The sequence below is a fragment of the Parus major genome, chromosome 26, assembly GCF_001522545.3.
Source record: "Parus major isolate Abel chromosome 26, Parus_major1.1, whole genome shotgun sequence".
In the NCBI taxonomy this organism is placed as follows: Eukaryota; Metazoa; Chordata; class Aves; order Passeriformes; family Paridae; genus Parus; species Parus major.
The window spans coordinates 221,072-246,533 of record NC_031795.1 but is presented as its reverse complement, the minus strand read 5'-3'; the positions used below and the strand labels follow the sequence as shown (position 1 = coordinate 246,533).

Below are 25,462 nucleotides of genomic sequence, written 5' to 3'. Positions count from 1 at the left end.
ACTCAGCTGATTATTCTAAATCCTGGAGTAGCACAGGGACTGCCCCACAGCTGTCAGGGAGAAGACAAAGAACCTACACAGCTCATGGATTCAGCTGTCAGGCTCAGCTGAGCAGTTTTCCTCCTCCACCTGCAGAATCTGGAGGAATCTCTCAGAATGGATCCCATTTCCTCCTCCCTCAGGGGAACTGATCCTGGCCTGCAGTCTGACATGCTTTGCTCAGCTTCAGGGACTTGCCAAGGCTCGTGCAGTGACACCAGAGAGAATCATGGAATTGTTAAGGTTGGAAAAGCCCTCCAGGATCAGCAAGTCCAGCCTGACTGATCCCCACCTTGTCACCAGCCCTGAGTGCCACTTCCAGTTGTTCTTGGGCAGGGATAGGACTCCCAACCTCCCTGGGCAGCCCTTTCCAATGCCTGACCACCCCTTCCAAGGAGCAATTCCTCCTGATGTCCAACCTGACCCTTCCCCTGATGCTGTTTCCTCTCCTCCTGTCCTTGTTCCCTGGGAGCAGAGCCCGACTCCCTCCCCACCCTGGCTGTCCCCTCCTGGCAGGGACTTGTGCAGAGCCACAAGGTCCCTCCTGAGCCTCCTCTTCTCCAGGATGAGCCCCCACAGCTCCCTCAGCTGCTCCTGCTGCTGCAGCCCCTTCCCAAACACAAACCAGACACTGCTGCACACACTTTGGTTGACATCATTTCCCTGGTTTTTTTAAGATGGACTTTTCCAGCAAGACAGGCTGATTGTATTTCACTCCTTCCCCACAGGCCTGAAGTGTTCAGTCTGTCCCTGTAGCACCCTCTGCTCTTCTCCAAGCCATCTGATTATTGAGTTCCCTCTGCGCTGAAATACAATTTCTTCAACATATCAGAAACAGAGTAAGTGATAACCAGTTGTCTGCTCTTTCCTGCTGCTTCAGAATTAAGACAAGTCAAAAACACCTTCACATTCCCTAAAACATCACTACTACACCCTCTCTCTGAGGGTTTTTGAGAGTCACAACAAGGGATGCAGACAGGAAAAAGCTCCTGTGCACAAGAATTTTTCTGGCTCCTTTCAACAGCTGTCTCTGATCCCACTTAATCACAATTAAGGATTCCCAAGTCTGTGCACTGCAGTGAATCAGAAATGGCTGATAAAATACCTTATTTTCAGTTTTAGATTAGTGAAACGAAAGCTTTGTTAAAAAGGTGTCACAAGAATCTGTTAACTGGATAAATATGTAGGTTTTTGTGTTAAAATGAACATCAGCTCATGACAGTCTATTAACCTTGTGACACAAGGCAAAATGTGTTTACTACACAGTGCTGTGTTATCTAAATTAATGATACACACATTTAGGTGCTTATTGCCTGCTCTGAGTTAGCTACCCATCAATGGTCACCACATTCTTATGAGGACAGGCAAAAAAATTTAATTTGCTGAAAAATGCCTCCAAAATACAGACTCCTGACAAAGGATCATCCAAGTGAGCACCAGCACTGACCCAAACACTTCCCTGCAGCACAACAGCAGTCTGGGGACGTTGATACTTCCATCTGTAAAGTCAAGGACATGTCAAGGTCGGGGTTTTGTGTTCTTTGATCAATAACCAGAAATCTTTGATTACCAGGGCCCTGTTAAGTTCAAAGGGAGCTAAAAGCATTCAGACCTTTGGCACAGCATGAAAGTGAGACTCTTAAAACAGGAAACTATTTGAGCCACATGTCTTATTTTAAAGATTTAAATACCAGAATGGATAGTTTCAGTCAATCTGCTTTAGTGTAATCAGTCAGAAATCTAGATTTTCTTCTTTTCTTCCTCTAATAGCCACTTAAAACTAATCTAACATCTTAAATTTTTGACCAGAAATACAGAAGTTTATCAAGAGCATATGTATTATTGAAACAGTATCCAGCCAATAAAAGCTGTCACATGCAAGAGGCCCATAGTTGCACTGTTTTAGCAGTATCTGAGACCTATATAGCAATATATAGACCATAAATAACAGTCTATTAGACATCTCTATGTAGTTGTAGAATTGTTTAAAAATCCCAAAAATTAAGGGCAAATTTCAGTTTCCAGATGCAACAAAAAATAAATTCTGCAGTGCATTTATTTGAAATATGTTTGTTTACTCTATGAATGCAAACACAGAATAAATTTTCAACATAGAATACATTAAGTATTAAGGTTAGAGAACCCCACAGCTCACCAAGTCCTTGTGCTGCACCTCCCACCCAGCCTCATCCAGCAGGAAACAGGATTTGTGCTCCTGACCTTCTTGGCATTGCAATTTTGGTTCCATTTATCGACAGAACCATGATCTGCACTAACCAAAAGGGATTCCAAACTTTAAATTGGAGGCACAGTGGCAAATACACTTAAGAGTTATGGTTAAAACATCACAATCAAGCAGTACCAAGACATACAAGAGTTTAATGAATGCTAAAGCCAGACTGCCACCATCTGACCAAAGCGTTCCAGTCTTGGGATAAAACAGCAGGTACTTTCCATTGCTTATTTAGCTTTACATCACATCAAAAGCTTTAATTAACTAACAGGCCAAAATGATATTTTACCACTCCTACAAGCTAAGGGACATTGACTATTAATTACAGATCCAAAGTCTGCCAGAAGCTCTAAGTTTGTCACTATGGATAAAAACAATTTGCTGCTGCTGTGAGGAGCTGCACCATGGCAAGGTGCAGCTGAGGAGAACAGGCTGCCTTTCCCTTTCTCTCAGCCAGGTACTTACATGCCGAAGCGCAGCGTCCCCGAGACGTACGTCTGCCAGTGTGCGCAGTAAAACATGAATGTCCCAGCAAAACAACAAAAGAACATCCAGTCAGGGTTGGTGCCCAGCTGCACAGCAATACAAGTTCCCAAAACCACAAAGACTGCAGGAGAAAATCAGTCACAGAGTGAAAAGGGTGGATGTGTGTAAGGATCCTCACCAGAAGCAAAGCTAACAACAGGGCCCAGAGCAGGGACAGTGGGAAGGTTACCCTGGCATTTCACAGACACAAGAGATTAATGGTTCCACTTCAAAATATACAGGCTGCACAACACAGATTTCAATCCACATCAGTTATTACAAGTCATCAATATTAAGGGTTTCTCAGTTTCCTACATTTTTTTAATTCTCTGTAATGCCTAATCTTATCAAGGGACTTGAGTGATTTCTGCAGCTGCAGCAGGTTTTGGGGTGTTCTCCTGCATTTGCCGGACATTTTTCCCCATCTTCCAAATTTTTCTGATGCCATTAAGAAAACTGGGGGGCTGGATACATTTAGGATGTGTAACATAGATAAGCTTTCCCCTCCACCCTTTCCATACACAACTCTGATAATCTGATAAAGAATTAATAAAATTTAAAGCCTAAGACCTTTAGAATTTAAGGAACCCAAAACACCCGATCAGGAGCTGGACTCAATCTTGTGGGACCTTCCCAACTCAGGATATTCTAGGATTTTATAATTTTTTGAAATGGGGTTAAACTTCAGGCTGGCTCAATGAACTCCAGGAACTGACCTGGACAAATGTAATCTTAAACTCTGACTTGTAGAGTCCCCCTGCTAAGGCTTAGACCTGTCTTGGTATCACTCTGTATCAAGTCAATATGAAATAATATAGCACAGTATCCTGACAACTTATAGAAAATATTTTAGAACCAAGACTCTGCTAAAGCATCACAGAGAAGTGCTGGCTCAGGCTGAATCAGTCACATGCTCAGTTTTGTTTTCAATGTAACACATGAGAAGACATTCAGCTGATCCAGAGCACTGTTCTATGGAAAGAAAGGTGACTTTCTTGGTTGAAAGTGATACATTCAGCACTATCAGTTATCCCTTATTCAGTAAAGAAGCTTTTTTATTGTATTGCAGATTTGATCCCTGAAACAGAGTAATTCAATCCTCCTACTTCAACTGAAAATGACAACAATACCTGTGGACAATGAATCACAGCCATGATCAAAAAGCTCTCCTAACGGAGTGCTGCTATTTGTCCTTCTTGCTTGTTTTCCATCTATAGCATCCAGGGACTGGTAGATGAAAAGGCCACAAGCACAAGCAATGTATGCCCAGGGAGGTGCCTATGAGAGAAAGGCAATCACAATAAGGTTTAGAATAATCTTTAAAACCAGAAAGCCTGCAGCTGAGCTGTCCCACAGCCTGACACAACAGTTTTCCCCTTGCACAGATGTCCTCCTCACCCAGGGACCTTTCAGCAGTTGGCCCTTGCAAGGACAGACAGAATGGGTTGTTACATGTGGAATGTAAATAAACCAGTGACAGATTAATAGCTACAGCTCCTGGTCTAAAGCAGGAAGCTGCACTGTACAGCTGGAAAAATTGTAATACTGTATTTGCAAAGCAGATTAACAAAGTCCTCGTTAAATATATGCAAGTTGTCCCAGTGATTTCAGAAACTTGGGAACTTTTAGACCCCAACTTTGTCACAAACACTGAGCTCATCTCCACCAGCCCTTCACCACTCACTGAGAGCTGTGTCACTGCCAGTGCCCAGACTTTGAGTCCAAGAACATTTCTGCAGCACAGCCCCTCCATCATGAGCTGCTCCCTCTAGTACAGACACCAGCAGCTTTGCCAAATCTACACTAAGAACCCTTAATGGTCACATCTATGGAAACAATTTCTACTCTGACAGAAACACAAACAATGCTGAAGCCCTGCTAGAGCAAAGATTACAATCCAAGCTTTTTTATGCTTTTTGAAACATAAACCCTTAAGATCACAAAAGCCAGGGAGTTGCCATTACTCTGTCTCCGTTTACAGATCCATAAATCAGAGATTATTGCCTATTTTGCAATCTTCAAATTCAACACACTTTACAGAAGTGAGCATTTATGAACAGCTTTCTTTTATAGACCACACCAACAAAATCCAAATACAGCTTAATCAAGGTGACCTGCCTCTCATAAAGCCCTGGAGTCCAGCTGGTTTTGGCCAACACAAACATGACTAACTTGTAGAACATCAACTTAAATATATTTCCTTCTACAGCTTGCATTGTTCCTCCCATTTAGCAAAACAGTTTGTTCTGCCCCAAAAGCTGCCATTGTGCTCTGCTTTCAGCAGTCTCTGTACAAACAGCACAAGGTGAGAAAGGGGAAATGTGTCACCCAAGAGCAGAGCACCACATTTAGCCAAGGTTTTGATGGTACACAATTCCCTCCCATTTTTATCCCTCATGTATAGATTTTATCTGCCACAGTTAAATTGCATCACGCTGAAGGATTCTCTCTAAGTTTAAAAATCAGTCTGCTGGCTCTCCTCTCTTGAAAGCTCCTTTCATGAGCAGTGTAGGTGTTTCCACTTAGGCCTGTTTATAGCCAAGTAAGATCTGACAGCTCTCTCTTTATCCAGGTAAGTTTTCCATTTTTTCATAAACTCAGGTACCATTCCATCAGTCAGCTCTTTTCCAGCTGGGTCCTCCCAGCCAAGCAGGAAGTATTTGCATCTCCTTTATTCTGGGGCTGCAGGAAGCCCTGAGCAACAGCTCTGCCCTGGCTACACCTTTCAGCAACAGGAAGGGAGGAGCCACTCTTGAAAAAAAGCAGAACTAAGGGTGAGCTACAAGGAGGAGAAAATTTACATGAGAAATCAATAGTGGTTTTGGGGAGAGGAAAAAAATCTGCTCCTGGAATTTCAGAGCCCCATTTTCTTACCCACACAGCTCCTTGATGCTTAAAAAGCACCTCCTTGTTCATGCTGTGCCATGTGGCACATCAGATCAGGCCAAAAGCTGCCTCAGCACTAAGTTATTTTTCAGTTCAAGTGAGGAGAAAATCTCATTTACCTCACACAAAGTACTTCTCAAACTGTTAAACACTAAACAGTGCTTTCACACAGGAGCCTGCAGCTAACACTGACTTTCTGATGCTCTGAGTGCAGCTTCCCAGGCATTTCAGAAGTTTAATTACCAACCAAAATACAACTGTTCTCCAAATTCTAAATTTTGCTCTGGTTTAGTGACTCAAACCAGCTCTGGGTTCCTGAGAGCTGAAGTCTCTCTATCAGACTGGATTTCTGAGCCCCCATGTAACCCTGCTCAGAAACAAACACAAGTTAAACCAATGCACACCACAATGGCACAGCCTGGAAAAGGAAGGAGCTGCTCCAAGTATTCCCTGCTCAAACTGGATAGTCACTGTTTATCTTACACCTGCCAAATTCCACAGGTTATTGTGAAACAATCTATTTCAACAGATTTCTAGGAGAGGCAAACACCCCTTCCCATGTCCTACGTGGAGCAGGGACACAGTGCTGACTGTGCCAACCTACATGAGATTCTGGAGTCTGCTGAGGAACAAACTGGGTCCTGCTGGATTCCCCACCTCAGCTGGGAGACTTGCTTAGGAAGGAGTACAGATACTTTAAAAGCTGGAACTCTTGACACATTCCCAGCCATCTGGTGTGTAGCACATTTCTATACCAAAAATTCCCTTTCTCAGTGCACGCACATAAAAGCAGCTTTTAAGATTCAACATTCTAGTGAAAACTTTTCTAGTGCACAAAAATGAGTCTTCAAGCGCCTTACGAGGTAAGTGGTGATGGAGAGAAGTTGAAATGCCTCAAAAAGATGTCTGTAGCTCTGAAATCAGGTTAAAACAGTTCTGCTCAGGAAAGGTCAGGAACTTTTAGTGCATTCAGAACAAAGAATAAAACCACTGGCTTTTATCTGGCCTCCTCACAGCATGGCCACAGCTCAGGAACACAACTCCATGTTCCCACAGCTTCACCACACTGTGCCAGAGTCCTGACTGAGCTGCCAGGACACAGAGCTGCTGGGGCCCAGGAAGGTGTTCCTGGGGCTCACTAAGCTGGGTTTGCTCACACCAGCTTTGCTATCTTAAGCAGCACTGCTCTAGAGCTCAGTGCCTTGGCCCAGCATGTCCAACCCACTCAGCCTGTGTGGTAACTCCAATCCCAGGGCTGAGGAGGAGTCGCCCTGTTCTGGGCACAGAAGGTAAACAGGTACCAGCTCCTCCTGCCACGCAGTCCAGGCAGCTGCAGAGCCTCCAACTCCTAGTGGGGCTGAGCTCTGTGCAGCTGTTCCCTCACAGCTGCTTTGGTGCCAGACCCTGCTCCACATGGGTGTGTTGGCCCCAGGAACTGCTGTCTCACTCCAGCATCCACAGCTGCTCTCTCTGCATGCCAGCATCACAGAGAGGCACAAACATTCACAGAGAACAGGTTACAAGGACGAGGACTAAGGGCTGAACAGCAAGAACCAGCTCTCCCCAAAGCAACCACCCACTCAAAAGCAGTGACAGCAACCCAAACAAAAGAGTTGTTCATAACTCACCTGCTCTGTAGCTGTTGGGCAGTAACATACTAATAGCAGAGTTGTAAATATATTTATTAACAGTCCAATGATGGTGATCAGGTTGGGGGCAATCCAGGCTGGAACTCTTCCAACTAACCATTCCCAGTAGCCCTGCATGAGGGGCTCAAGCAGGGAGCGTCCGGCACTCTGGTATTTGTGCTCCTCTAACCGTTTGAGCTGGTGCTTGGACAGAGGAGGCGTGGGCAGCTGCACCAGTTTGCTGAGCACACAGGCAGCACTGGGGCCATGGCCACAGCCCGTGGGGCCCTCCAGGTGTGACTCCCCACATCGCCTCTTGATGCTCCGCTGCCCACTCATGGGTTGGGTGGCCTAGGAATTGTCTTGGGCAGGCAGCAGCTGGGCTGGAGAACCATAAGATCCTGCAACACAAAGGGGTGAGACACACCTGAGCACACAAATGAGATTTTAGGATATTACAAGTTTCCAGTTGCTGCCCCAAAGAGCATTTCATTTGCCATCAGCAAAGCAAGATGATTTTATAGGATTATTCCTTTGAAAGAGAAAGTTATTTGGAGAATAGCTGAAGGAATGACAAGAAATGAGTGCTCCCAATGCAGATGTAAAACCCAGCAGCCACCAGCTGAAATTCCAGCAGCAGCAGAAACTCCCACCACAGCAGTGAGCTGTGTTACAGACCAGGGCACAGCCAGTCCCCTCACACCTCTGCCAGGAGAGCGGGTGACACCACTCAGGTTATCAACTCACAGCACTAAAAACTGTACCAATACCAAAGTCTTAAATTAAATTAGTTTGGAGCAGCTTTGTCTCCACAGTGATGCTGGACAATCACTTAAAAACAGTTATGCACTTTTTTTTTCAGGTTTTCGTTCCTCATTTCAGTTTTGCCGTAGCTTTTTTCATCTCTAAATTAAAACCAGCTCATTGTCTGTTCAAGACATACAAGAAACATACAGGAGCTGGAGAGCTTTAGTTGGCCAGAGACAGCATGAAGCAGCTGTGAAAATAAAATACAGGGTTAGGAACAGCTTTTCCAGCACAAACAAGAACCCTCACAATGTTCTATCTCCCTTGAAAGCAGCTGACCACAGACGTAGCTCTCCACAAGAAGCAGAGAAGCAGTAGAGAAAGGAGACTAAAAGTAAAGTTTGCTGTTTATCTGTAGGAGACAATCAGGAAATAAAACAAAATAAGAAGAAAACCTGGTTGAAATCTAGGAAATAAAGCAGAGAAAGGAAGACGACAGAGAGCTCTAAAGCCATCCGCCCTGCACGGGTGGAGAAAACGGTGCAAATCAAAGTTCATCACTGGCCTAAGAACAAGTGCTCTCATTCTCCACACCCTCAACAAGGCAAATTCCAACAGTGAAAAGCCACCTCAGGCAGCCCCGTCAGAGGGAGAAGAGGAGAAAGTGGCAGGGCCTTCGCTGTGCTCGGTAAGGTCGAGAGCAGAGCTGCACTCTCCAATCGCCAGGAGCCCAGACTCGGGCACCGCGGAGATCCCTGAGGGTGCTGCCCTGGATGACCAGAAAAATTACTCCCAGTGCATTAAACTGGGCTTTTCCCTCATCCTGAGGGAACGAGCCAGGGGGAATAACAGCCCAGGAGCATCTCCTTCTCCAAAACAAACGCGGGGCCCGCCTGCCGCGGGACTCCCACCGGGCCCGGCAAACACCCGGCCGGGGAGGGGCCCAGGGCACCCCTGGCCCTGCCGACGCTTCGCCCCCGCCCACCGCCAACCTGGGTCCCCCCGGATCCCGGCTCAGGCGGGGCCCTCCCCGCTCCCCCGGGCGCCTCCCGAGCCCTGCAGACCCCGCCGGGCCGGGGGCTCCGCGCAGACCCCGCCGGGCCGGGGCTCCCCCGGCGTTACCTCCGCTCCCCACACCGGGCGGCGCTTTCTTTACGCCGCTTTTGCGACGGCCGGAAAGGAGGCGGCGGCAGCGCGCGCTCGGGGCGGGGCCGGGGCGGCGCGAGGACGGCGCGGGAGCGGCTGAGGTGAAGGGGGGGAACGGGGGGACCCCAACCCCAAACCCCAACCCCAAACCCCAACCCGCGCTGCTCTCACCCTTGTCATCCCCCGAGAGACGCTCCATGAGGTGAAGGGGGGAGAACGGGGGGACCCCAACCCCAAACCCGCACTGCTCTCACCCCTGTCACCCCCCGAGAGACGCTCCAAACTCCCTTTTTCTCCCCCAGCCACCTTTGTCACCCCCCCGCGACCGCCCGGTGTTCCTGTCACCCTCTGTTACCGCCTCCGAGATTTTCTGTCACCCCTTCAGGGGTCCCCTTCATCCCCTTCAGCGACCTTGCGGTGTCCCTGTCACCCCGTCAGAGACACCCCTCAGAGACCCCTTGTCATCCCCTCAGAGACCACCCCCCGATCCTCAGTGACGCCATGGCCTCTGTCAGCCCTCATCACCCCCTTAGGGATCCCCCTCTCACCTCCTCCATATCACCCCCACCCCACTGCAGCCCCCTCCGGCTGCCCTGCAGTCTCCACTGCCCTTCGGAACCCCAGCAACCTCAGGTGTCCTCCCTCCTTGTCCTGACAAATCCTCCTTATCCCCTTTGTGCCCTGCACCAGCCCCAGTGACCACAGTCACTGTCCCTGCTGCCCAGTGACCACCATCACTGTCCCTGCTGCCCAGTGACCACCGTCACTGTCCCTGCTGCCCAGTGACCACCGTCACTGTCCCTGCTGCCCAGTGACCGCCATCACTGTCCCTGCTGCCCAGTGACCGCCATCACTGTCCCTGCTGCCCAGTGACCACCACCACATCCCCGGTGACCACCATCACTTCCAGTAACTCCTCTGCTCCGAGGACCGCACTGAGCCCCTCTGCACCTTCATCTCTCTGCCCTCAGCCTCCCGTTTCTCCCCTTCATTCCCTTTCCCTCCTCTCCTAAACCTTCCTTCATCCTGGTTCCTTTTACCTTTCCTCTCTGATCACCCCCAGCACCCGCCCTGCCCCTGTGACCTTGCAGTGATTCCAGTCCCAGCTGTCCTGTGGGAATCTCCTGGTGGCTCTGCTCAGAGGACTCAGGTGTTTTTAGCTGAATCTGTGGTCAGGCAGGTGGGATTTGTCAGTGCCTCTGCCACAGCCCCTGGATCAGCTGGAGCACTTGGCCACTGTCAGAGTGTGCCAGGTGTCCCAAGCAGGCTTGGGGACATCCTGTGTCACAGTGTCCTGGGCCTGGCACTGTTTGGGTTGGCTCCAGGCCATGTTGTGCCTTCCCAGCCAGGGAACAGGAGCAAGGCCAGAACATGGAGACCCCTTGGAAGCTGCCCCCAAGACTGAAAGATTTCATGGCAACGTTTTTGGTGTCTGTACTGAGAAAACAAAACACCAGCATGTAGCAGGGACAGCAGGGGTGACACATCTCCTACTTCCTTATGTCAGTGCTTTGAGGATCAGTGACCTTTACCTGTGGCTTATCAGTGGGACCTGACAGGTAGCTGTGCAGGTTGTTTGGGCTCAGCCCATCCAGCCTCTGTTTGTTTAGGCAGGAACAAACAAATTCCTCTGTCCTTCCCTCAGCACTGTCAATTTGCTGGAGAGAAAAAGTGTCCCTTGGTAGGGCTTTATCTCAGCCTGTCTGGCTGAGGTTTACAATCCAGGATCAGCAGTAATTCAGGAATTTCCCTTTTCCCCACATAATTCAACCATCTTTGCAGCTTTATCATTCCAGCTAACATGAACTTTCTGCCCCTGATGGTCTTTCCCATCTTTCCTCTTCCTGTGGAGTTTCTATTCCACATGCTCCATCCTAGGCAGGGTGTTGGCTGCATTCTTGCACTGGGAGAAACACTTCTGAGGGGGTTAAAATCTCCTTTCTTTTGAAACACTTCCTTCACTTGCTCTTGATATTGGAAAGAATCTGTGATACTCAAACTGGAGCTTAAAATAAAAACCCTTAGAACTCCAAAGTGCCTGAAGATCAGGATAAATGTTTAAGAAAATCATAGTTATGTGGAAAATTGAAGCTGGCCATTGCTGTTGTATCAGCTTGCAAAGGAGCTTATGAAAAAACAAATTTGAGTGTGTTTTCCTTCTCCCTGTTGAAAGCAATAGGATAGGATGTGGTGTTAATAATAACTTCTCTCAGGACTTTGCAGCTGGCACATGGCAATTCCCTTCTGCCTCGTTCTGTGCCTGGACAGAGCCTGGGAGTTGGCAGGGGCACAGGGCAGGGGCACAACTGGGAGCTGGGACAGCCTGGAGTACACCATGCCCTGACTGCCCAGGGATTTGCCCAGCATCAAGCCTGTGTTGGGGATGTACAGTCTGCCCCAGAATAGTGGGAAAACTGACTTGATTCCACTGTAAAATATTTAATGAGGAGGGAGATGGAGGGAGATAAGAACTCAGGGTAGATCTTGACTGACATAAGAGATTTTAAAGGAGGAAAAATTTACAAATTTTGTTTTAGAGTAAGGAGAGTTAGTGAGGGGTTTCTGCTGAGGAAGGCAAGAGGCACAGACCCCAACTGGTGCTGTCAGGATGAACCTCCTGGAGGCCTGCAGATTCCTCCTGAGGGACAGCTCTGATCTGTTCTCTGTGACCAGGTAAAGGACCCAAGGGAATGGTGGGAGCTGTGCCAGGGGAGATTTAGGCTGGAGATCAGGGAAAGGTTCTTCCCCCTGAGGGTGCTGGCACTGCCCAGGCTCCCCAGGGAATGGGCACAGCCCCGAGGCTGCCAGAGCTCCAGGAGTGTTTGGACAAGGCTCAAGGGATGAACAGGGTGGGATTGTTGGGGTGTCTGTGCTGGGCCACAGGTTGGACTGGGTGATCCTTGTAGGTCTCTTCTAGCTCAGGAGATTCCATGATTCCACCAGCCTGCAGCTACTCTTCCAATAAGAAGCTATGCCTCAGTAGTGCTCTGGGGTGTGACTGAAGGTGCTTTTTGTGCCAGACCACATGAAAATCATGATAAGTCATGTGCAGGGCTCAGCTCTGGGCTTGGTGACAGCTCAGGATACAGAGATTCCCTGTCCTAACAAAGTGAGAGCTCCTCTGCAGCCCAGCTTGCTTTGGAGCAGACAGTGCTGATGAGCTGCCTGTGTGGACAGGTTTATTTTGTAAACACAAAGGGCAGTTGTAGTAAGGGCAATTTACAGGGAGAAGTTGGGAATAGCTGTTCTGCTTTACTGAGCCCAGGTAAATCAGTCTGCACAGGCACGTAAATACCCTCAGCAGGTAAAGGATCTGCATTGTCCATGAGCTTTATCTCCCACAGAGCTTCAGCCCCTCTCCATCCCCTAGGCAGTGCCTTAAACCTGTGTGAGAAGTCAGGATTATGGAATGTCTGGTTAAATGGATGGGCTGGATCCATGGCTGAGGCCAACAGTCAACAAGACCAATGCCAGGTTCTGTCCTCGGGTCACAACAGTCCCATGGAATGCTCCACGCTGGAGAAGGAGTGGCTGGAAAGCTGGGAAAGGATCTGGGAGTGCTGGTAACAGTGGCTGGGCATGAGTCCAGGTGGGCAGATCAGCCAGTGGCACCTGGGCTGTTGCAGCCATGGTGTGTCCAGAGGGCCCAGCGTGGTGCCCTGTGCTGGGGCACCTCCAGTCCTGGGGACAGCTCTGGGCCCCTCCTGACCAGAGGGACACTGAGGGGCTGGGGTGTGTCCAGGGAAGAGAATGGAGCTGGGGAAGGGGCTGCAGCACCAGCTGTTGCTCAGGGAGCATCTGGGGGGCTCAGCCTGGAGAAAAGGAGGCTCAGGGGGGACCTTGTGGCTCTGCACAACTCCCTGCCAGGAGGGGACAGCCAGGATGGGGTTGTGCTCTGCTGCCAGGGAACAGGGACAGGACAGGAGGAAATGGCCTCAAGCTGTGCCAGGGGAAGTTCAGGTTGGATATTGGGAAAAATTTCTTCCCAAAAAGAGTTGTCCAGCACTGGCACAGGCTGTCCAGGGCAGAGGTGGAGTCACCATCCCTGGAGGGATTTAAAAGCTGTGGATATAACACCTGGGATGTGGTTTAGTGGTGGCCTTGGCAGTGCCAGGTGAACAGGTAGACTTGATGATGTTTGAGGGCATTTTCTACTTAAATGATCTGGTGATACTCAGGTTGCTCCAGCCCCTCTCCAGCTATGTATTTAGCATTGCACCAGCAGGACACTGGGATTTGTGTCCACAATGAAATGGGAAATGTTCTGTTCCTTTTCTTAGGTGAAAGCCATGGTCTTAGGCACTGGCTTTAGTTGCATTCACTTCATCTCTTGAAAAGCTCTTCAGTTCAGGTTAAATGGTTGGGTATACAACTCCTAAAATCAAAGAGCCTTAATCACCAGTTTTTCTTCATTTCTATCTCCCCACCACAAGCTTCACTCCTTAAACCTCTTGGAATGCAGGAAAAACATCATGGGGCAAGCCAACAGTCTGATCTTGTGTCCAGTCAGCAGCAGTGACTATCAGAAGGTGCTAACAACAAGCAAGGCAAGAGGTACAGAAATACCTTACATCTTGTTTATTTTCCTTTATATCTCAGAGAGTCAGAAAAATGAAGCAAATGTGGAACTTTGGCAGAAAAATGGCCTTGGATTCCCCTTAAGTGACATGTCCTCTGATGCCCTTGTTCTCAGGTATGTGGAATGTGGTTGGTTGGTTGGTTGGTTGGTTGGTTGGTTGGTTGGTTGGTTTGCAGGGGAAAATGTTAGCTCAGAAATAAAATTAAGGCACTGAGTATTTAAATGTGAAAGGAAAAGTATATTCAGACTGGCTGCTTGGAGCTGGGAATTACATACCCAGGCACAGAACATTTATAACAGAGAATGTAATGCAAAATCTGCATTTCTCTTTCAAATTCCAAATTTACTCATACTGGAGATGAGATTGTGAAGTTACAGTCATTACTGCATTGCAGTCTTAAAATCATGATTGGATGGCAAACTTTATATTTAGCTTAAAAACAGGCAAGAAATCAGGGCACTTGAATTCTGTCAGTCTGTTCTTATTCACTCCATATCCTGTTAAACACCTTTACCTGCCACCAATCAGATTTCTCACAAGCAGCTGAACCTTCACCTCTAAAAGGCTGTAGTTGTCCATTCTGTGCAAGGGTTGTGAAGATTGATGAGCTCTGATCTCTCACAAGATTCACCCACTTGTTCTGACTTCTTTCTTGCCACGAGACTTTGCTCCTTCTGCTTTCTTCCTTTTCTCTTCCTCCTTTCCTCCAGCCTTTCCACCCCAGGCCGTGCCCTTCTAAAATCTATCAGTGTTGTAGTTCCTTTCAATTTGTTTCAACATTATTTTGCTTCTCTCACATACAGATCTTTGCCCTTGGGTGCGTGCTCTCCATTATTTGCCCTTCACCTATGTCCTTTTTCATCTTCCACTTACAGTCTCCAGTTTTAACTATGTTGAAACACTTTTTCTCCCCTCCAGTGACCATCAGAAAACCATTTTTCCCTGTGAGGGTGACTGGCACTGGTCATCCCTGGTGCCCACAAAGGTTGTGTCTGTGGTCTTTCCATCCTGCACTACTGGCTCTGGTGTCCCTGCTTGAGCAGAGGGATGGTCCAGGTGACTTCCAGAGCTCCCTCCCCTGTCATCCCCCATTCTGGGATGCTGAAATAGCTCTTGTTGTGTTTGAAGCCAGTAGCAACTTCACTTTTGCAGCAAGAGTAGGGAGGAGTCCCAGTTCTGTCTGTGTGAGCTCACCAGGGTGACACAGCTGCCCCCTGTTCTTAGGGAACAGGGCTGGGACACGGATTTGCTGTCAGGCTGGGATTTAGGGAACTGGCCAGTGTGAGTACAGAGTCACCATTTCACTGCACTGCATGTGGATCTTTTCCTCCCACCTGTAAAACAGCAACTCCTGTGAGCAGCCCTTGAGTTTGAGGGTTGAGGTTGGTAGCAGTGAGCTCAGAAAGCTGAGAGGTCATGAAGCCAGGCTGGATGGAGCTCAGCAATCTGCCCTAGTGAAAGGTGCCCCTGCCCTGTTAATATTAGTATTGTTATTATTGATATTACAATCCATGGGAAAGTTCTGATTTGTTCTCCACAAAAAAATCTGGTTTATGTTCTCAAACCTTTATAGGTGATATCTTCCAAAAGTTAACTTTGCAGCATGAAATAAATATATCTAAACATTACTTCAGTTTTTATTTCATCCAAAATATGGTTGTTTGGTTTTTTATTTTCACATTCTATCCTAAACATTAATAAATTTAAAAAACAAACTAATTTTAAAGAATTGTTGCAGAATGGCAAAGTCATTTTCTGTCCCTCTCTGTGAGGTACCTCAGCACAGGCTTCTCCTTGGCAATACCCAAATCTAGCCAGGATGGGAGGAAGAGATGTGGGGAAATGCAGCTCTTTGTTCAGTGTTAACACAGAGAGCCCAGGAAAGCCCCAGTGCTTTCAGAGAGCCCCTCAGCACATTATGGAGAGACAAGGAAAGGAGACTCTGAAGCACAGAGGACTCAGAGTGGAAAACAAAACCTATGTGTGTGCAACTAAAGGATGGCAGGGTTAGATGGGATATTGGGACAATTCTTCCTCTGAGGGTGGGGAGGCCCTGGCGCAGGTGCCCAGAGAAGCTGTGGTTGCCCCATCCCTGGAAGTGTCCAAAGCCAGGTTGGACAGGGCTTGGAGCAGCCTGGGACAGTGGGAGGTGTCCCTGTCCATGGCAGGGGGTGGAACAAGGTGGGGTTTGAAGTCCCTGCCAGCCCTGGGACTCTGTGACATATGTTGAGTCACACAGTCTGACAGGGAATAATTGAGGGCAGGTATTAAAGTAATTTTGTGTCATTTCCTCCACATCAACCCAGCTAAGTGTTAATAGAAGCTGGAGGCTCCTCCACAGGCACCATCAGTTGCAGTGTCAATACAGGGACACGTTCTCTGTCAGATGTGACACAAGGCTGAAGAAAATGGAGTCACTCACAGGGATCCACTTGATCCACTTGATCACTTATTTATTATTTCTTCTGTCAAGTCAGTGTTCACTTTGGGTTTGCAGGAGGGGACTGAGAGCAACTTCAAACTGCTGAGTGGGAAGCAGCCTGCCTCAAGGAAAGCAGAACTTCAGAATCCTTGTAGTAAAATCCTCGTTAACTTTTGGAAATATCAATAAACCCTTGAGAACTCTCAGTAAACCCTTGAGAAGTCAGTAAATTTGAGAATCTCAGTAAATATTTGAGAACTCTTAGTAAACCTTTGCATTTGTTTCTTTACAGTGTCTGGAGGCAGAAGTCAGCCCTGAAATGTGGTGGTTCCAGCAAGGCCTCTCGTTCCTGCCCGTGGCTCTGGTGGTGTGGTCAGCAGCATCGTTTGTGTTTTCCTACATCACTGCAATTGTCCTGCACCACGTGGACCCTTTGGTGCCCTACATCAGGTCAGTGATGTCCACCCTGTGTCAGAGCACTGAACTGACCCCACTCCTGGGAATTCTTCCCAATTCCAGACTTAGATAGCAGTTCTTACCCAACAGCTCCAGTTCTAAAGTTACATTACATTTATATTATTATTATTATTATTAAACTGTCAGAGCAGAAATTCAGGTTAATTGTCAGGAGGAAATTCCTTCCCTGTGAGGATGCTGAGGCCCTGGCACAGGTTGCCCAGAGAAGCTGTGGTTGCCCCATGCCTTGAAAATGTCCAAGGCCAGGTTGGAGCAGCCTGAGATGGTGGAAGGTTGGAATGAAATAGTTGAGATGAGCTTAAAAGTCCCTCCCAACCCAACCCATTCTGGGATTTGTGTGTTACTCTATTTAAAGATGTCTGGGTTTGTGCAAAGCTCTAAGCTTCAGCTCTATCAGCATTCCCTTAACATGATGATGAACAAGGGAACTGGAGGTGCCCCACCACACCCCTGCTCAGAGTGAAGCCACTCACTGACACCAGGTTTGTTGCACAATCCATACTAAAATCTACATTGCCAACTTTATTCCATCAAGGCTGATATAACTCAAGCTTTGCTCTTTCAGTTTTCCACGTTCTTCATTTTTCCAGTTTCAACCCTTTTTATTCACCTTTAATGGCATCAAGATCGCTATGAAAGGAACAGTTACTCTGAGTGTGATCATTCCCTGCACCAGGGCTAGTTTGTCTTTACCATAGTGATTTCTACAGCTCTAAAACCAGCACAGCATAGTCTGAATAATGAAAAATTCAGTGAAAAATATCTGGGAGGGGCTTTTTTTACAAGAAATAAGTGAAGTTGTGTTGGAAGTATTTTTAATGTATAGATATAAATAATATAGGATATGTATCACTCCATTTTTCTTTTCCAGTGATACAGGGACAATACCACCTGAAAGATGCTTATTTGGGATCATGTTAAACGTTTCAACCTTCTTGGGTGAGTACAGAAAGCTGGCCTTGCTGAGGTGTAGGCAGTTCTGGAATGCAACAGCTTTAAACAAGTTCAATTCCTTCTCCAGATCATGAAACAGCCCAGAACTCTTACTCAAAAACTAAATACTGAACAATAAATCTCAAATTTCTTAAGCAATTCAAAGTGTGTATCAGGGATGTTATCCAGGAATTGCCAACATGGCAATTGCACATTCCAGAAGGGCAAAAAGTGCATTAATAAAACTAACAGAAAAGTAAAAGCAATAAAAATGCAAATTCAGGGCAGTCAGCTTACCTGTGCTGCAACAATGGAGGGAGGGAAAACAGCCTAATACAGCTTTTAAATTAAATGGATCATAAAAATTTATTAATTTGACTTGTTTGCCATTATATTATTTAAATTTTCACTTCCAGCCTTTCAGCTTTCCTATTTCACTGTGCCCTAAAAAAATTCTTGTGTTTTGAGAGTTGCCTCTGTTACTCAGCATCTTCCCAGGTAAATAAACAAGGACACTGCTTCCTGGCAGGAATCTTAGTGCCTGTGGCTGTGTTTGGCAGGGATGGCCACCACGTACGTCCGCTACAAACAGGTGTCTGCCCTGAGCCCAGGAAATCCCAGGATCCTCAGGCTGAATAAGCTGGGCCTCACGCTGGGATGGACGAGCTGCTTTGGACTCTGCATTATTGCCAATTTCCAGGTTTGTGCTCTGCTCCTGCCGGAGCTGTGTCTGTTCTGAGATCTCTGGGGATTTACAGAAAGCAGCTTTTCATGCCAAAGTGCTTTTTTTGTCAAATTCTCTACAGAGAATTAAAAAATACAAGGTTTGGCTTATAATTTGTTAGTTATTCCTTATTTGCTTTGGGACTTGTGAGCAGCTGTTCATGACATTTCAAAACGTTCCTATCCACCAAGCATTGCAGAAGCCACACTTGGATCTCCTGCCAGGCAGGTTGAAAGCCTGAGGTCCAGATTGAAAGCCCACCACTGTGACCCAGGAGAATGAGGGAGGTATCAAATAGTAAAAACTTGTTACAACTAGAAGTAAAGCCAACAAAACCACCCAACCCCACAAGCCCAGCTCTGGAAAACCTGCCCTCTCAGGTAGATTTTCCTTCAAACCTTCTCAAATTCTTGAAAATTCTGCAACATTAATTCTTCTGATTTTCTCCATCCCAGGTCTCTATTTTATTTTTTTTTCCCAATACTTTCCACTCCAAAAAAAACAAATCTGATATTCTCACCCATCACACCATGAGCAGGTCCCAGTCCTTTGGTTTATTTGCCTGGTGATTATATAATTGCCAGCCTCATTACATTAATTACCTGATGGATTTTGGGGCTCTGTTGTGGTGCCTGTAGCCACCACAGGCTGTGGTGTCACCTTGGGCTGCTGCTGGATTAGGGACAGGGAAAACCAAATAGGAAAAGCTGATGGGAAGCTCCACCTTTTCCCCAGCACAGCTTCTCAAGTGCTTCAGCTGCCCCACCCTTAGAAACCTCAGCACTCTCTTTCTAGGCATTTTTTCTTCTGGAGACCTCAATGTATTTACTGTTTTCTAGAGCCCTCAGAGGCTCCCATTCCACACCCACCCAGAAGAATCCTCCAGGCTCTGCTCAACTCCATCATTTCCCTCCACTGCCCTCAAGAAAGGTTTTTTCTACTTTCTTTGTGTTTCACAGCAATCAAAACCCAGGAGGTGCATGTTAATTTGATAACAGTTCGTGTTTCATTTAATCTTGAGCAAAACAAAAGTTGGAAGTGATCCAGCTGCATATTGCCCTGAAATCCACTAGTGACTGAAGACCCCAAAGTGTGAAAATAGAGAATTTCTCTGTGCTGACACTTCCCTGCACAGCACACGATTGTGGAGCACACACCTTTGCAACCTGCTTATTTCTTAAATAGAAATTCTCACTGGATGCAGAACTTAAAATTCATTTGTCCACAGCAAGTGCCCAAGGAAAAGCTTGATCTTAAGAGTTACTCAGTGAGATACACAGAGAACATCACGTTTTAGGGCAAAAAACATTGCTTTATTGGGGTACAGGAGGCTGCCAGGCCTTGCCTTGTGCAGGTCTGATGACACTTTTTGTTCCCTGGCTCTGGCTCATGTGCTGAGCTGGTGATGAGAGGAAAGGGCTGGACACACGTGACTTTTCACACACATATTTCTTAATAATAAATTTTTAGTTGGGTTGGGTTTTTTTGGAATATCTCCTGGTTTTGGTTGTTTTTGCTATTTGACTCTTGGTTCCCCTGGTGGTATTTTTAAGTATTGCTGATTGATTGAACCTTGTCCCCTCAGAGTATTCAAATATACTAATTTGACAAACAGTCTTTGTTCAAGCATTCAGAGAAATGCAAAACCCCATTATTTTTAATCCAAAATTGTATACTAGAATCATGTTGTGTCTGTCCTGTACTACATAATCTTTCATAGATGCACAGGTTCTTGGGGTAGAAATGTTGTCACTCCCATTCCCTGACTACCTGCAGGGATTCTCTCTCCCAATTCCTGTGCTATTGTCCATTTATGAGAAGAGCTCTCACAAATTCCTGCACTGAAGGTGCAGCTGTGACCTGTAACTTCACCAAAATTCCAGAGGCTGGCAGGTTTTGGCTTCCAGACATCTCCCAGTGGGGCTTCCAAGAAAAGTCTGATGGGGACTGGCACAGTCCAGAGCTGCTCAGGGGTGGGAGAAGGGCACTGAGGGGTGGATGCCAGATGTTTACAGAAGAAAATGAAACCAGGTTTTCACAGGCAACACTTTCCCTAGAAATGCATCCTGTACTACATCCACGTGCTGGGAGCCTGCCTGACCTTTGGGGTGGGCTCCATTTACATGCTGGTTCAGACCATCCTGTCCTACCTGATGCAGCCAGAACTTCACAGCAAAGACATCTTCTGGGCCCGCCTGGCTGTGTTCCTGTGGAGCTGTTCCAGCATCCTCAGCAGTATCCTTTGCATCAACACCAAAACCACAGCATTTACAGCTGCTTGAACTGAACCACCACCATGTGCCACAAGGGGCCTGTCATCCTTGATTCCAGAGCCTGTAGTGTTCTGTATTCCAGCCTGGGAATTTCAGGGAAAATGGTTAATCCCTTTCATACTTTTAATACCCCCATGGATATTTAAAGGGATGGTTACTACGCTTTCTCCTCCCCTTTCCTACTGCACACCAGAGACTGAAGATAGGAAAAATAAGAGTTTATGCCCAAGAGGTCTGACTAAATTAAGAAATGTGAGGCCAAAGGGAATTGTGCTTGAAGGATGGGTGGTTTCAATGGGGGGAAAAACAGGTAAGAAATAAGTGTGTTCCTGAGACAGGAGTGGTGAAGGGTGTTGGGAGTTGGATACAAATGAAAAAGAAACGCAGAATGTAGCACAAGAGGAAATACTCTAACAGACCATGTGGAACAGGGCTGGCTGTTCCACCTGGCTCCAGAACAGGAATGATGTGCTGGCACTGGCCAGAGAGACAAGTCTGGAGCACATTTCAAGGGTGAGTCTGGGGACTTTGACCTCTGATCTCCTCCCTGCCCATCCTGCAGTTCAAAAGACAAGATATTTCTGACTGGCATTCCCTACCACCTTCTCTCACCATCAGAATCCATCACCCCCTTCAGCTCTGGATTCCAAATGCTGGAAGCAGCTGTGGGGTTTAGGGAAAGAGGGAAACACAGAATGGTTTGGGTTGAAGGGACCTTCTAGTCCTGCCCTTTTACAGTGGGAATCCATTCCCATTTATCCATATATTCATATAAAAAATGTGGGCAAACCCACTCAGAAACAAAGGCCTTTTTCCTCTCCTGAATCATTGAAGCAGTCAAGAAACTGCACTAGAACACTTCCCCTGCTCACCACAATGGACTTGAACATTGGATTTAAAAATTAAACTCAGTTTTTGTCAAACAGGACACCGACACCAAATCTCCTGAATTCCAGAGACACAAGTTGCAAAACCCATTTCTTGAACACTGTCCCACCTGCAGCTGTGTCCAGGCCACTGATTTAATCCCCACCAATCCCACTCATTTCCAGGCTGGCAGCCAATACCAACACTAAACCGTATGTCCCATTTCCCAAGGCTGGAGAATCTCGCTGGGCTCCCACCCTTGCTGCTGCAGGAGTGCAGAATCTGTAGAGTCAGAGGAGCAGGGACTGAGCTCAGGCTTGTTATCCATAATGTAAATAAGGACCCTCACCTGCTGAGGGGCCTTGGCAGACAGCAGGGAAATCACCCAAAAACTTGGAGAATTGTTGTATTTAACATAAACTTTTGGTATTAATAAACAAGATTTTCAGCTTTGAATAGGGAGGAACCAAACTGGGGGGAAACTAAAAGATGTTCTATGAACAATATGATCTGCTGTAAGTTATGCTCCTCTTACAGATGCCAACAGCCCACAAACCTCAAATCTGTAGAGGTTTTTGTGCCACTGTAGTCTAACCAAAATTATAGGGAAGTTGTAGAAATAATGATGTGCACGTAGATAACAACGAAAGGGGAAGAAAAGGGAGATTATTGTTCTAAATTAACAGCTCTTATTGTAATAAGGGAAAGGGAGAAGTCTTGTGGCCTGGGGTTAAATGATTGTAACAGGTTCTGGAAGAAAGAAGGAAATGTATTTTGTGTCAGCTCTGGGGTCACAGGCACTGCTGGGGCACCTCCAGTCCTGGGGACAGCTCTGGGCCCCTCCTGACCAGAGGGACATTGAGGGACTGGGGTGTGTCCAGGGAAAAGAATGGAGCTGGGGACGGGGCTGGAGCCCAGGAGGGGCTGAAGGAGCTGGGGGGGCTCAGCCTGGAGAAAAGGAGGCTCAGGGGGAACCTCCTGGCTCTGCACAACTCCCTGCCAGGAGGGGACAGCCAGGATGGGGATCAGGCTCTGCTGCCAGGGAACAGGGACAGGACAGGAGGAAACGGCATCAAGCTGTGCCAGGGGAAGTTCAGGTTGGATATTGGGAAAAATTTCTTCCCAAAAAGAGTTGTCCAGCACTGGCACAGGCTGTCCAGGGCAGAGGTGGAGTCACCATCTCTGGAGGGATTTAAAAGGCATGTGGATGTGGCACCTGGGGACATGGGTTTGTGGTGGCCTTGGGGAACAATTGGACTCAACCTCAGAGGACTTTTCCAACCTGAACAATCCTCTGAATCTATGAAAATACTCCTGGTCCTGTGGTGGAGTGTAACAGAACTGTAACAGAGCAAGGCAGTTGATGACCCACTGAGATGGGCAGGGGGGGAATGGGAACCAGATACTTTTATATCACAATGATTAAAATCTTCCCAGTGTAACAGGAACTCTGGCAGATAATAAACAGCTCCTAGAGCTGTCCAGTTCAATTAGCAGAAAATTGGGTGTCTGAGGTCCAGTCAGTAACCAGAACTCCAAAACCACTCATGTCCATTTTCTAATAAGCTTTGGAAGTCTGGGTTCTTAAGGCCATATCTGAGCCAGGAGGTACAGCCTTGTTCACCACCAAAATTAATCTTTTGCATCAGGAGGCTCTTGATGTTTAATTTCATTAACCACTGAAGAAGTTAATTTCTTAATCCTGACATGAAATGAGATGAAAATCAGGTTGTCTATAAATTAATGATCTGAGTTGTTGTGTTGCAGGAGCACTTTTTTGGGTACCTTCCCTCTGTAAGATGTTGAAAAAGTGACATCAAACACTCCAGAAGGATCCAGGTCTTGGATTAAATGGGAGACCATTGTCACATGGGGTGAAATCCAAAGCACTTCTCAAACCTTGACTAAAAGGGAAACAGAAAAGCCAAAAACGCTCTTTGCTGCAGGTGATACAGAATTCCAACCTGTGGCCCACAGCAAGAATGCAAGGTAGTTGAGACATTGAAAATCCATCAGAGAAAGAGAACTAGACTCTTTATTAGAGTGGGAAATACCAGTAAAATTAAATTAAAATGTTCAGTAAGTGCTCACATCTGATCATAGCTTAAACATTTCAGTGAGAGCACTGTGTTTGATCAGAGGCAGCATACAGAGAACAGAAATAATGAATTTAGGTTCAAAGGAACCTTTTCACATGACAATAACCAGTGGGTTGGGACAATCCATGGGTTGAAGGGCACGATGTGAACAGTCCATGGCAGCATTTCTGCTCCTCAGGCTGAGACCTCAGAGCCTCAGCTTGACACAGTCTGCAAGTTCCGTGTTCCTCATCTTTAGCCTTGAATCTTCCTTAACCTCTTCCCTCAGTGTTTGTGTCCTCGGTTGTGCTGTACAGTGGCCTTTATGGACAGAACCTGGTGCAGAAGCTGCACTGGAAGCCCCAGGAAAGAGTAAGTGGTTGCAGGGTGAAATGGAGATCAAGTCCAGCTGGATTTGGAGGCACAGGTGGGAGCTTCCTGCAGCTCACAACACAGAGTGGGGTGGGAGAGGAGAGAGCTGTACCAGCCAAACCAGCCAGCAGCTCCTTGGAGTGATGGGATCCCAGGCTGGGGTAGGCTGGGAGGGACCTAAAAGCCCATCCAGTCCCACTCCTTGCCATAGTCAACTTGGACTTCCAGGGATGGAGCAGCTACAGCTGCTCTGTGCAGCCTGTGCCAGCACTTGCTGAAGTTCTAATCTCACAAAACTCTTGGATCTTCAAGTGTAACTCTGTATTTATACCTTCTGCATCTTGAGGAGGGCCTCAAACCTTCCTAGTCTGTTAATTGAGCTCTGGATTGAGCCTTCAGGTTCTGCAGGTGGGTATTAAATTCCCAGGGGGCATCATCCCAGTTGGAGCAGGTGTTCTGGTCATTGTCATTCCTCAGCATTTCATCATTGGAGACTCCAGATACAATAAGGGATTTAGGTCTCCAGTGGGAATAGTTGTAGTTGCAGGATCTCATGGGAGATCACAAGTCACTGGCCATCCTTGTGCCACTGCAGGTTCCAGAGCAGATTTCACATGATCTTTTCCCCTCTGTAACGCAGGGCTACACCCCCCACATCATCAGCACAGTCTCTGAGTGGTCGCTGGCATTCTCCTTCCTCAGCTTCTTCCTCACCTACATCCGTGACTTCCAGGTAAAACAAAGTTCATGTTCTCTGTTTCTGAAGAGCCCAGTCTGGTGCAGATGGGCAGCCTTAGATTTTATGGGATCATGGATTCATTTTGGTTGGAGAAGACCTTTAAGGTGATGGAGTCCAGCCATTAACCCAGCATGGGTCAGTCACCAGGGCTGGAGACCCATGAGAGGCTCTAAGTGATGCCCACAGAGTCTGTCTCTGCTGTGTTATCACAGCTCCAGCATCAGGCTGGCTTTAACTGGCCCTGACTGGCCCTGACTGGCTTCACTTCCAGCCCAGTCACAGCCACAGGGACCTTTTCCTCCAGGACAAGGCCAAGGTCCACAGCACAGCTAGGAGCCAGGCACGTGGTTCTGAGCTGAGCTGTTGGTGTTGCCAAAAATCTTTGGTGTTTCCTCTGGCCACTGAACTTCCTAGTGCCAAGGCAGCGAGGGAGCCACTCACAGGGACTCCCTTTGCTTTCCTCCACAGAAAATCTCCCTGCAAGCCACGGTCAGCCTGCAGGGCCAGACCCTGCACGAGAGCCCAGGGAGCTTCAGGGCAGAGGAGCAGGCACTGCTCATAGCAGGGAGCATCTGATAGATGAAGAGAACTCAGGAATTTAATAGCAATAACAGCTGTTACTTCTAAACATTTATTTTATATTTTAAAAAGTATGAAGTGATTGTCTTGTACTTCATATCAAGGGCTTTGCTATTAACCCACAGAAATGCAAATGTTACCGGTACTGTGAATGAGTCTGTGACATTTCTACATTTTCCAATGTCATGAAGGATTAAATGAAGGATATTAATGA

The 25,462-nt window shown here is 47.1% G+C and overlaps 2 protein-coding genes across 5 annotated transcripts in view; one reads left to right on the top strand and one right to left on the bottom strand.

Moving 5' to 3' along the window:
* CEPT1 (choline/ethanolamine phosphotransferase 1) overlaps positions 1-10,407 on the bottom strand; it is a 32,136-nt gene extending 21,729 nt beyond the window's left edge. For 2 of the 3 annotated variants that reach the window (XM_015650595.1, XM_015650593.2), the window contains exons 1-4: positions 9,181-9,261; positions 7,312-7,712; positions 3,928-4,075; positions 2,738-2,879 (exon numbers count right to left, since the gene is read on the bottom strand). In XM_015650595.1, coding sequence (XP_015506081.1) covers positions 2,738-2,879; positions 3,928-4,075; positions 7,312-7,650 — 629 coding nt within the window. In that variant the 5' untranslated portion in view covers positions 7,651-7,712; positions 9,181-9,261. Of the gene's footprint in view, positions 1-2,737; positions 2,880-3,927; positions 4,076-7,311; positions 7,713-9,180; positions 9,262-10,288 lie in introns of those variants that run through there. The other variant, XM_015650594.3, reaches the window with a different exon arrangement.
* Positions 9,241-25,462, top strand: DRAM2 (DNA damage regulated autophagy modulator 2). 2 transcript variants are annotated; one of them, XM_015650596.2, is made up of 9 exons: positions 9,241-9,305; positions 13,804-13,897; positions 16,499-16,656; positions 17,555-17,622; positions 18,177-18,316; positions 20,398-20,575; positions 23,848-23,930; positions 24,571-24,663; positions 25,138-25,462. In XM_015650596.2, exons 3-9 carry the CDS (start codon positions 16,526-16,528, stop codon positions 25,243-25,245), a joined length of 801 nt encoding a protein of 266 aa, XP_015506082.1. In that variant the 5' UTR covers positions 9,241-9,305; positions 13,804-13,897; positions 16,499-16,525; the 3' UTR covers positions 25,246-25,462. The 2 variants fall into 2 exon arrangements, with proteins under 2 accessions (XP_015506082.1, XP_015506083.1); XM_015650597.3 differs by lacking the exon at positions 9,241-9,305 and adding an exon at positions 9,386-9,406.

Bases quoted from the DNA above. Each gene is read 5' to 3' on its own strand.
- DRAM2 (XM_015650596.2), top strand. From the start codon at position 16,526: ATGTGGTGGTTCCAGCAAGGCCTCTCGTTCCTGCCCGTGGCTCTGGTG. The intron at 20,576-23,847 runs GTATCCTTTGCA...CTCTTCCCTCAG, and splicing joins CTGTTCCAGCATCCTCAGCA to TGTTTGTGTCCTCGGTTGTG. The intron at 23,931-24,570 runs GTAAGTGGTTGC...TCTGTAACGCAG, and splicing joins ACTGGAAGCCCCAGGAAAGA to GGCTACACCCCCCACATCAT.